The sequence below is a fragment of the Gallinula chloropus genome (genome assembly GCF_964237585.1).
Source record: "Gallinula chloropus genome assembly, chromosome: 3".
Taxonomy (NCBI): domain Eukaryota; kingdom Metazoa; phylum Chordata; class Aves; order Gruiformes; family Rallidae; genus Gallinula; species Gallinula chloropus.
Window position 1 is genome coordinate 21,338,928 of NC_140087.1, and position 12,149 is coordinate 21,351,076.

General features: G+C 46.4%; 1 protein-coding gene across 1 annotated transcript in view; it reads left to right on the plus strand.

The window, feature by feature from the left end:
• The window catches only part of RARS2 (arginyl-tRNA synthetase 2, mitochondrial), a gene marked incomplete at its 5' end in the record, with an annotated part of 39,776 nt that extends 28,815 nt beyond the window's left edge, over positions 1 to 10,961 (plus strand). Inside the window, 7 exon segments of the mRNA XM_084261831.1 lie at positions 1,072 to 1,196; positions 3,855 to 3,922; positions 4,020 to 4,129; positions 5,153 to 5,248; positions 8,509 to 8,583; positions 9,493 to 9,556; positions 10,831 to 10,961. Of these exon segments, the coding sequence (XP_084117957.1) occupies positions 1,072 to 1,196; positions 3,855 to 3,922; positions 4,020 to 4,129; positions 5,153 to 5,248; positions 8,509 to 8,583; positions 9,493 to 9,556; positions 10,831 to 10,917 (625 nt within the window). The 3' untranslated portion in view covers positions 10,918 to 10,961.
• Between the last annotated feature and the right edge of the window lie 1,188 nt (positions 10,962 to 12,149).

Genomic DNA, 12,149 nt, shown 5'->3' on the forward strand with positions numbered 1-12,149 from the left:
TTAGAGAGAATCTGCTGATTGTGTCCACCTACCACCATGTGTAGTAGATCATGTAGGCATTCTGGTGAGGAGGAGGAACGAAGAAAGCAAACCCCTCAGAACTGTGTGCAACGTGGGCCTCAGGGCCTTGGCACCAACCTCTCCACTCCCTAGGCCTGTTCCTGCTGATCTGCTTTATGTCCAGCATGTGAGAAACAGCCCCCTCTCTCATTTAATGGGTCTTTCATAAGGGGTTGATGTGAAAAACAGGAAAAAGGGGACCAGGCTTTCAGAGCCTTCATGGCACAGCAGCTGGGACAGCACGTGACCGCGTATCAAACCGTCGCTTCGTGAAGGATGGTATTTTAGCTGAGATCTGAGTTTGAATCATGCTTCAGGCTTGAAGTACCTACTGCAGGGGAATGTTTCCCCCCCTGTTACTCATTGCAATTACCAGTCTTGCTAGCAGTCTGAGCAGAGGTCAGTAATGGATCTGCAGGCTGAAAGCGCGTCTTCTCTGGTTAAATAGAGGGTTTTAGCCTTCAGGAGTATCAGTCTGCCTCTTCTCACAGTGCTTAAAGTTGCACTGAAATAACTCTGGGTTATGGATCCAGAATAGCGTTTGGGATTATTGTGAGCAGCAGCAATGAATGTTTTATTATTAGAAATGATTAATTACACTTTTAGTGTAATGTGGCCACAATAGAGTTATTATGACTCCCTCTCTAATGTTATTAACAGATCTAGGTTGCCACAGTAATTTGATCTGTCTGCGTCCTGCCTCTCCTCGTTTCACTGCGATTTATTGCACTGAGCCCTCTGTACTAAAGCGAGTAGCCAGCCAGGTTCCCAAGAGCACGCAAATGACCAGGTTATCATAATTCTGATCATAATTTCCCCATTATGTAATAAGTATGGAGCTTTGGTTGCTGCAATGAGAGTTCCTGATTATATCACCAAGCTTCCCACATTGGAGTGCTATTTATTCATCTGTTATTGCTGTTTCCTGGTAAGAATCCAGCTCTGAACAAACACTGCAACCATTTCTTTTGATTAAAATGTAATTTTAGGTCCTGCTGCTTTTCAACACAGGTGCCAGCATGTATCTTTTGGTCTGGTTCAAGGGATGAAGACTCGGAGAGGAGAAGTAATTTTCCTGGAAGATGTTTTAAATGAAGTTCGCTCAAGGATGTTGCAAAACATGGCTTCTGCAAAAAGTTAGCTATTTCAGGTCTTATTAATTTCTTTCCATGCTCTGTGTTGATCAAAAACTTCCTGCCTTTTCTACCCTTTGCTGTCTCTGCTTCAGATAAGCCGCAATGATGGGGTCCTGATTTGTGCATTTTTTATCTTCCATCATGTAAACAATGTTAAAATAATCCTTTGCAACTCTGAACTTCCCTAAATTACAGATTTCCAAATTTTAACATTCAGTGTCATTATTTCATCATGCTTTTGCACTGGAAAGGAAGTACCTGCCTTTGGGTGACAGCAGTTGCTTTTTTTTTCTGGAGGAACAAACTAGCCAATAGTGGGGTCGGGGCTGGAGTTCAAGAATAGTGAGTTTTCATCCAAAATGTTTAAGTTTCTGTAAAATAGATATAAGGAAGAAATTTTTTACAGTGAAGGCGGTGAGGCCCTGGCCCAGGCTGCCCAGAGAAGCTGTGGCTGTCCCCTCCTTGGCAGTGTTCAAGGCCAGGTTGGGTGGGGCTTGGGGCAACCTGGTCTAATGGGGGATGTCCCTGCTCATGGCAGGGGATTGGAACTAGATGGGCTTTGAGGTCCCTCCCAACCCAAACCGTTCTGTGATTCAGTGCTGCTGTGAAGGATTTGTAGCTGTAGCAAGATTGGCTGTAGTTTGTCTGCAACCTACTGCCTGGTCATCCTTCCAGCCTCATGACTATTTCCAGAGTCCCCAGGAGGTCCCTGCTCTGCAGAGGAATCTGCTGAAGGGGTTGTTTGCTTGCACTGGGGGTGCGGCTCCGGAGGCGTTTCCTCTGGACGCAGTGAAAATGCAAGCAGTTCCCAGTGAGATGCTGCCCCCTCTTGTGCCTTCTGGAGTTAGGTGCTGAATTGAACCACTGAACTGATCAGGTTAAGTAGTGTGCATCTTCCCTTCCTTGCCTCCTTAGGTTTTTTTAATCCAGGTAACTTTGCTGGATTGTGGACAAGGAGAAGTGGGGGAGAGAGGGAGGAGTGGGCAGGAGAATGGTGGGAGGCAGATCCTCGATCCAAACCAGTTTTACTGCAGAGAGGAATGGAGCTTAATGCTGCAGTTTAAAGATTGGTATTGTAGCTGAGTACAAAGCAAACATTTTTATGCTGGACTGAACTGACGCAGCAGTTCAGTCTGGATGAATGTGAACTGACCTGTGTTCTGTTGCACAAGCAGTAGACAGAAGAACAGCTGAAAAGAGTAATGTGTTCGGATGGCACAGCAGCATTCCCCAGAGCTTATCCATTAGATCCTAAAGCCTACCTGTCCTTGTGGAAATTTTGTTATGTCTCAATTCCTGCCTTACTACCCCTTTCTTAAATTAGAAATCTAAAATCCCTGGCTCATAACAATGTAGTCAGTGTTTGGATACACTGTGGAAGATCTTGCAGGCTTGTGTGTGGAATGAAAATACCACAGTGTCATTGAAAAGATTTTGGGAGCTGTGAGTTTAACAGACAGCACTAGCTTTAACAATCATGCCTGTGTGGGGAAGGTTAGTTAAATACCTTGTATAACCTTTCTGTGCTATTCACTGTATGCAGTTCTTCTGCTACTTTAATTTCTGTTATTGGCATCTTTTTTTCTTTCTACTCACCTCAATGAATCCCCTCTGTAGTGCCTGTTATCTCCCTTGCCACTTTGTAGTTTTGTGTCTCATCAGGGATCTAAACAAAAGCCCGAATTCCAAGACAGTTGTTCTGCTCTGAAGCCAATCTCAGTGATGAAGAGTAATGATGTAATCGAACCGTATTTGTCTCTGTGACTGAATAAAAGATGATCAGAGGGCTGGAGCACCTCTCCTGTGAAGACAGGCTGAGAGGGTTGGGCTTGTTCAGAAGGAGAAGACAGGGCTTCAGGGAGATGTTGTTATCGTGACCTTTCATTATATAAAGGGAGCTGAAGAAAGACAGAGTGACTTCTACCAGGGCCTGTAGCAACAGGACAGAAGTTTTAAGCTGAAGGAGAGTATGTTTAGATTGGAAGAAAGAATTTATTTTACAATGAGGGTGGTAAGTTGTAGATGCCCCCTCCCTGGAAGTGTTCAAGGGCAGATTGGATGAGGCTTTGAGTAACCTGACCTAGCTGATGTCCCTGCCCATGGCAGGTCATTTGGACTAGATTATCTTTAAAAGTCCCTTCCAACCCAAACCATTCTGTAGTTCTGTTAGTTCAGGTGCTCTTTGTATAGTCAGTTTAGATATCTACAGTGGATGGTTTGAAAGTTCCCTAAATATGCATCCAAGTCCTCTATTGGCCATTGGAACAGTTTTTTCTTTGACTATTTCTGTCTCCTTATCACTTGGAATTTTTAAACAAATCAGAATTGCCCTGTTCTTCCTGATCCAGAGACTGGCTGGATGAATTGTGAAGAGGAATTCAGTGTAGTCTGTCTTGCCTGTTGTAATGAACCCTTCTAACCTTAAAATCCATGTTAGATGTACTAGGGGAAGTGGGAAAAAGCCTACCTGAAAGAGCTGTATCTCAGCTTTTCAGCAGGATTTATATCCTGGACTCCTTGCTGCTTGCATCCTGACAATTGCCATAGTGCTGGTTCACAGTTTCAGAAGATGCTGTTTTATCAGCATCTCCAAGTCTGAGCAGGGGAGTCGTTACGCTGCTACAGCCTCATGATTTCTTTTTCTCTCTTTCTCTTCAGCAAGCAGAGAGATAGATGACCCTGTGGAGACAGCAGAGAAAGTTGGTCTCGCAGCACTGATAATTCAGGTGAGTCTGAGCTGCCTGCCAAGGTGTTTGCATCTTCTGTGAGAAGTAGAAAATCGAGGTGGAGAGCCATGGAGGTGACTTTAGTTGATTGTTCCAGGACTTCCGGGGCCTTCTGTCATCTGATTATCAGTTTAACTGGGACCGAGCTCTTCAGAGTCGTGGAGACACAGGCGTGTTCTTGCAGTACACCCATGCCAGGCTCCACAGGTAAGAGGAGCATTTGTATGCAGAAGAACAGTTTGATGTGTATTTAACCTTGCTAACTTGCTGCTTAGTTAAGTAGTGGTGTTAACTCCTTCCCTAAGCGTGACACGTGTTCACTTTGTCAAGAGGGGGATGAGTTTATGGTGGGAATCACTGAGACCTCCCAGGAGAGCAAGCCAATTAAAATGCAATTTCCACCTTGTTTCCACAGGACTGAGCTAATCATCCATGTACTTTATAGGAACAGCCTCTCCCTGTGCTTGGCATCAGTGATGAAGAACTGTGGCAAAGGATTAAGGAAACTGATATGAAAACCCAAATGCCCATACTTGTCAAATAGACCAAATCATCAAATTTAGGCATCTGTTTTGGGCTACCATGGTCACTGTTATCTTTTTAACATTCTGTTATTCCTCACCCTTGGTAGCCAAGGTTAAAAGCTCTTCCCATTGACTCAGGTCAAATGCCTGACACATTTGATTATTTTTTTAAAAAGAATTTTAGAGTAGTCCAGTTTGAAGAGTTGTTATCAATTATAGTGATCCCTCAGAGCATTTTTAATGCAGACATGGATATGTATTTTCATAAAAGCATGTAAGATACCTCCCTGGATCAGGCCAAAGGTCCATACCAAGCTGGTATTCTGTCAGGGCAATGGCATTCAGGGAGAACATACAAGCCTGATCACTTTCTGTAGCCTGTTCCTCTTGTACTCCCTTCCCATCTAGGTATTGATGTACTAGGGTACCCTTCCTGGGGTACTGAGTACCTCCCTAGTCCTTTTAGCATCAGCTTCTGGATCTGTCCATGTGTATCTCTGATCCTGTATTGATACTGAATGCACAGCCCAAATGTTAATGTTTTTATCTCGAGTGGAGGTCAGCTATTCTGTCTCAGTGTTCCATTCAGCTTGAGCAGCAAATGTCTACTCTTTTTTCTTAAAAACACAAATTAACTGTTTTTCTTGTCCAGCTTTACTAGCAAGAGTTCTTTATCCAGCATTTGTTTTTCATTCTTACATTTTAGTTTAGAACAGACACATGGGAATGAGCACCCAACTGACGTTAATGTGGCGTGCTTGCAGGAGCCAGACGCCCTCTCTGTTCTTCAGCATCTTCTCAGGTTTGTCTAGTTTTCTTTCCAAATACCACTTCCCTTAAAATAAACTTTTGGATTTGCTTCCAGCCTGTTACAAGCAGGCACAGACTGCCTGATCATAAGAGAAAAATGGCTTTTGCAGGCAGTGGCTTCTCTGTTGAGTCACACTGAGTGCCACAGTGGCCCTCACTTGAAACCCTCATGGACGGTAGGAGCCATGTGGGGGGAGAAAGTAATATTTGGAACATACTTTGTGTACATGAGCTTCTTAAATGGTTTCTTGTCCTCACAAAACTATGTTAAGCTCTATGCAAATTTTAGCTGCAGATTTGCTTGGTCCATCTTGTTCTTTTTTTGTCATGTAGGAAAGGGGAGAGGAAGTGCTCCTGGCTGAGATGAAACGGTGTATGTGCACACACAGTCAGTAGTTACTGAACGTGCACAAGTAATGCCTGATAACAGCAGTAATGTTCCTTCTTAATTCAGTCTTAAAGTTGAACAGTTTCTATTTTCATTGTTCCATAGCTAGATAATTAAACTGTAGAGACAGGGGAGTTGTCCATGTTGCTCAGCCTGTGATGGAATTGGAAGTAATTGAGGCTCCCAGAATTGCCAGAGAAAAGCCCTGTGTACCACATATGGGGCACCACACAGTGTCAGAGTTCACTCCTTTGGTCATGCTCAGGCCCTCTTGAGGGCATCTGTTTAAAATTCGGACTTCCAAAAGTCATGCTAGAGTTCCCAGGTGGCTCCTTTCAGCCTGCAACTGTAAGTTGGAGTCTTACAGTTAAGTTTAATTGCCTCAAGAGCTCTGCCTGCAGGTGATCATATGCTGCACGCTTCCTTGACCAGCCAGCTCTCCAAGTATGACCAGTAGTATCATATTTATCCAGTACAGTTGTATTTCATAAAAAACTTGTGGGTCACTTCTGGGTTTTTACCAGATCAGTATATAGCTACCTGCCTTACGTATGAAAACTGACAGGGATGATGTATTTCAGGTTGATTTGCAGGGGTTGCAGCATCACAGATATGTCCACTCTCAAACAGAGGGTGTTGGTCCACTGCAGGGCTCTTATTTTTATAGAGCTTCAGGTCTGGTTATTGCAAAGGCCTTTGAGTCTGACCAAGGGTCCTGTGGGATCCATGTGAAATGGGACCCTTCCTTCCAGCAGAGAGCAGTATTTCAGTTATCCGTTAGACCAGGCACTCGGTGGCTGACAAACTCACCGTTAAATATACCATGACTTCAGGAGTAGCAGTTGCTGTTCAGTCCTCCTTGTCAGTTGCTGTGAGTAGATTCTTCTTGAAAAGTTTCCGTGATAAGTTTTCTGGGTTAAAACCTGGCTGGATGGCTGGGCCCAAAGGGTGGTGGTGAAGGGAACCAAATCCAGCTGGAGGCCGGTCACAAGTGGCGTCCCCCAGGGCTCAGTCCTGGGTCCAGTCTTGTTCAACATCTTTATCAATGACCTAGATGAAGGGATTGAATGCTCCCTCAGTAAGTTTGCAGATGACACTAAACTAGGGGAAGTGTTGATCTGCCTGAGGGTAGGGAGGCTCTTCAGAGGGATCTGAACAGACTGGACCAATGGGCTGAAACCAATGGGATGAAGTTTAACAAGGCCAAGTGTAGAGTGCTGCACATGGGACATAACAACCCCATGCAGCACTACAGGCTTGGGGGAGACTGGCTGGAGAGCTGTCAGGCAGAGAAGGACCTGGGGGTGTTGGGTGACTGCAGGCTGAATATGAGCCAGCAGTGTGCCCAGGCAGCCAAGAATGCCAATGGCATCCTGGCTTGTATCAAAACCAGTGTGGCCAGTAGGTCTAGGGAGGTAATTGTGCCCCTGTACTCGGCATTGGTGAGGCTGCACCTCGAGTGCTGGGTCCAGTTCTGGGCTCCTCACCACAAGAAGGACATTGAGGTCCTTGAGTGAGTCCAGATAAGGGCAACCAGGCTGGGGAAGGGGCTGGAGGGCAAATCCTCTGAGGAGCAGCTGAGGGAGCTGGGGATGTTTAGCCTGGAGAAGAGGAGGCTGAGGGGAGACCTTATCACCACCTACAACTACCTGAAGGGAGGTTATAGAGAGGTGGGCGATGGTCTCTCTCCAGGTGACAGGAGATGGGACAAGGGGAAATGGCCTCAAGCTGAGCCAGGGCAGGTTTAGATTGGACAGTAGAAAAAAATTTGTTACTGAAAGAGTTGTTGGGGCCTGGAACAGGCTGCCCAGGGAGGGGGTTGAGTCACCTTCCCTGGATGTGTTCAAAAAAAGGGTTGATGAGATACTTAGGGATATGGTTTAGCTTGGGATGGGAATGGTTGGACTTGATGATCTTCAAAGGTCTTTTCCAACCTGGTGATTCTGTGATAAACACTCCGAGCTCTCAGAAGCCCACTTCCCATGGCTTTACTTCTGCTGTTGGAAAACCTACCAAACACTTGCCCCCAAAATGAGCTCTGAACACCACTACCTTTGCAGGCTAACGATAGCAGATTGAAGGTAGCAGCATCATGAAGCGACAGAGTTGGTATCAAAAGAGGGCCCCTTCATTTCATACCAAATTTGTCACTTCGGTAGGATCCCGGGGAAGTTTATCTTAGGCCATACTGGCAAGGATGGGCCTTGGAGCTGAGAAAAGACTAGAAGTCCACTTTGAATTTTAAATCTATTCAGCCCCAGAGCTGCTGGTATCCTCACACTCCAGTGTGTCTGCACAAGCGGACAGCAGAACACCAGAAGAGTAAACATGGGTCTCCATGTCTTTGCCCGCATTAATCCGGTTTGATACTGTGTTACACAAGTCAATTTTATTCCAGGATTATATAAATACACTTTGTTTTTGTCTTTTCTAGTGTTACAAGCTAGCTCCTTAAAATTCTAAGCTGCCTTTTCTGAAGGCAACATCCTCTAAGGGTCTATTTTGACTATCTTGCTTATTTAACACATGGTTTTAGTGTTGAAAAGTAAAACCAGATAGAATGTTCCAGGGGCAAATATAGTTTTTGTGTTCTCTTTGCTATAGCCTGCCTCTCTGAGCTCTGCCAGCTACAGTGTTTGCATGATGAGGAGCAGAAGCAATCTCCTTCAACAATAAGTGAACAAGGAAGAAGTAATCAGTTGTGTGCTGATTGCATGGCTTAGGTGGGGTTCACAGGACTATTTTTGTTAATTCTGCAGTTGTGGTTGTGTGTTTGTTCTGCCTTAATCCAGTCAGACGAGCCTTGTGCCTGAGTACCCCTTCCCACTGCTTTAACATCAAACAGTCCTGTCCTTTCTTCACAGGTATGACGAAGTCCTGTACAGATCTTCTCAGGATCTGCAACCCAAGCACATTGTCAGCTACCTCCTCACGCTTAGGTAAGGTGGTTGCTGATACTGGTGTCTGTTGCTGGTGAGGACAGGTCTTCCCCAGCTGGCTCTGCACCCTGACATCTCCACTGCTTTGAAGAGGGAAAATAGCAGGAGGATGTAAATTTGTGGGACAGTTTCTCTGGAGCAGTTAAGGTTTAAAGTAGGATAGCAAGTAATATAATAAATGGTAGCAATTAAAGGTTGGAACCATGAACAAAGGAGCCCACAGCCTCCTCAGAAACTAATTGCTTTCAAGAAAGAAGATAATCACTTGGCTGTAACCCAGTGTCTGAACCCAAAAATCACGCTGGACTCATACCTTAAAGAGCAGACTCGAGCTGGTAATACGCTCTGAAATGCCAACATTTCAGCTAAGGAATTTTGTCCAGACCCCTTGTAACACCCAGGCTGAGTCAGTCATTGGGATGGACAAAGCGTGTTGTGCCTGTAAGCCACACTGCCTGAGAGACCCCCAAGGGAGGGTCCCCATAGGGACCTGTCTGACTTAGCTGGACAGTGAAACTCTGGAAGGTGTAGAGCCTGTGTCCAGGGAAGGCTTGAACAAGTCAAGGAAACTGGTGTAAGGAATTGCACACCTGGGAAGGACAGGGCAGGCTCTCCAGGATCTTTGCTGAGCAGTTGTGTGTTGGATTTTTGGGGGATTGGGCGGGGTGGGGGGGAGTGGAGAGGTTGGTGGGTTTGGGTTTTATTACAAGCATTAACCTGTTGCTGGCATGCCCTGACAACAGGCAGACTACAGAAAACCAGCTCCTCTCTCAGCCAGGTGAGAGAGGCTGTTGGAAATAAGTCTCTGGCATGCTGCAGTTGTGGCCCTTCCAGTTCTGCAGCTTTCTGTGGCTGTACCCCTGCTCTTGTCAAAAGACTCCCTCATTCTCACTGTGTTTTCCATTTCAGCCATCTGGCAGCCGTGGCACACAGAACTCTTCCCGTGAAAGGCAGCGCCCCTGACCTAGCCCAGGTACGGCACAGCGTCCTTACGTGACCGGCATCCGAGTAGGGCGTCCCAGAGGAATGAATGATGCGTTTAGGGCTTTGCCAACCCAGCCTGCAGCCACCCGCAGCCCCAGGAGCCCAGGGCAGGCTGTCCCGTGGGCAGCGCGGCTGCGGGCGGCAGGGGGTGCTCTCCGTGGCTCTGCTCCCTACAGGCAGCTGCACCAAACCCAGTCCCTTCCTGCGCACGGCCTGTGCTTCTGAACTTTTTAAAAGTGAACATTTGAGCACTGAATCTCTCTCCTCCCTCTTGCCACCTACATAGCCCAAGCTGTCTGTGCTGCCTTTCCAGCTAGAGCACCGAGGCTGACAACTGTTAATGTGCCTCTCCAAATAGATGCACATTATTTTCTACTGAGCTCCCAGGCAGTGTTTGACCTTTAACTGCTCAGTAAATGATGAATTAGTTATACTGCCTTTTTTATTTCCTTTTTAATGTATTTCAAGACCAGTTACCTATGAGATTGCTGTAGGAAATCTCATTTAAGTGTTGAACTGTGTTGTGGCAGAAAATATTTCAGTGGTATAGATGGAGCTGCACGCTGCAGTTGAGCTCAGATGCTATAGGTATCCCTGCCTTTAAAGATGATTCCATGCTTTCTTGGGAAGAACTAAGACAGTCAAAGCTACAAGGAAAATTTCAGTTCCTTATCCTATAAAGAAAAAAACCAAAACATATTTCTAACTGTCTTGCACTGTGACAGCTTTCAAGAAGTATTTTTTGGAGTAAGGTTGATAGAGCCCCTCCCAAACAGCCAGTTGTGTAACAGCTAAGGCACAGAGAATGAGGAGTGATGTTTTCAAAGCAGTCCATAGTTGCTGGACAGCCTGGAGCCAGGCACAGGAGTGGAGGAATTCCAGCAGTGTCCTCAGGCTGTAACAGCCTGTGGCACATTAATGGTTTTTCACTCTTTAGTCATTGTGAGCTCTTGTACAGGCAGCACTTCTGGTCGCTCCACCCCGAGGGTGCTAAACTGGGCTGGACACCGTTTTCCAGCTTCTCTTTCTTTGACCAGTGTCCCTCTGTTGACGCTGCAAGGGGCTACCAGCAGCTGGTGTCCATTCTGGCAGCACTGCTGCCTTAGCACTCGGATCACGTTGAGTCCAAATCTCAGCTCCCTGCATAGGGACGGAAGCTGGGTCCAGTGCTCTCCCCTGACAGGCTGCTCCTCACCACTGCCCCAAGAGCTGCGCCCTGTGCTGTAGCAACACCCTAAGCTGATGGCTGCTCTTGTTTTCCAGGCAAGGCTCTGTCTCTTTCAAGCTGCACGCCTGGTTCTAGCCAATGGAATGAAACTTCTCGGCATCACACCTGTAACGCAGATGTAAAGGTGCTGGACACAGTGTAAAGTCACAGCTCGTAGTAAAAGGATTTTTTTTCAAGAGAATATAAATACTCTCCTGTGTGTCATTGCTAATCCAGTCTGGAAACTCGGTGTCTGCTCTTGGAGGTTTGTCTGCTTTGCTGTCCTGATGGCAGACGGGCATGTGGCACAGCCCTCGGGCGAGGCCGGGGTCTCAGGTTGCTGTCTCCCAGGCACTCGGAGGAGCAGCATACTTGGGACACTATTTCCTATTTCCCATAAAAGAACTGCTCTGTATTTACCTTGTGAACTAACATCCTTTTGGTAGAGGAAGTACGAACTGTGCTGCGCCCTAAGCAATCAGAGTGCTCCCCTTCTGCGGTTCCCACTGTGTACTCAGGCCCAGTGGCACAACAGCCACCCGAGCTCTGTACACTGTAACGGTGCTGGTCAGACCATGGCAGGGAATGCTTCCCTGTGTGTTTGGACTGCACTGCCCTGTCAGTAATGGTAAGACAAGACCAACTGGCAGCTGTCACATCCTGTTCCTTACCCATTCCTCCATCACACGGATGTGATGACGGGGCAGAAGACCTAAGAGAGGTGAAGCGTCACGCCTAAGGTGGTGTGGGTGGCTCCTCCAGCCTCTGAACTGGCTGACCATACCCACCACCACCAAAGCCTTGGCTCACCAGAGCAGCACTATGGTGACATGCTGTTTAAATGCACAGAACAGATGGCCAGAGGCACAGCACAGCATCCTCTCCCACTGGAACAGAATTTAAGCACATTTAACATGCCCCATTTCCAAGTAAGACACAGGTGTTTAACTCCTGTCTGAAGCTAGCTAACCAGAATATAAAGTTGGTCACAATTTTGACCCCACACTGAATGCAAACGAGTTGTCCAGAGCACCAAGGTCAGTTTTGCCTCAGCGCAGAGTTGCAGTTTCTGGAAGGGTTGAACTGAGTGAGGCCTCAAAATGAGGGAGGAGGGGGAACTTAGAGAGTTGGCACTCGTAAATTAAATGAAAGCCTAACATCCATTGCAGGAACTCTTTTCAAGCATCCCTCTTCGAGCACAAAACGTTTTACAGATAAAATGTACAGATAGAAGCGCCAACTCTTTGAGTTGACTCATACTTAAGCCAGAGATACAAGACATGTGAACCTTCTTCCATACAACTGGGGTTTGACAAAACACAGAGAACAGAAGATCCTTCTACCAGCTCCAACAGGTATTAAAAAAACCATTTGG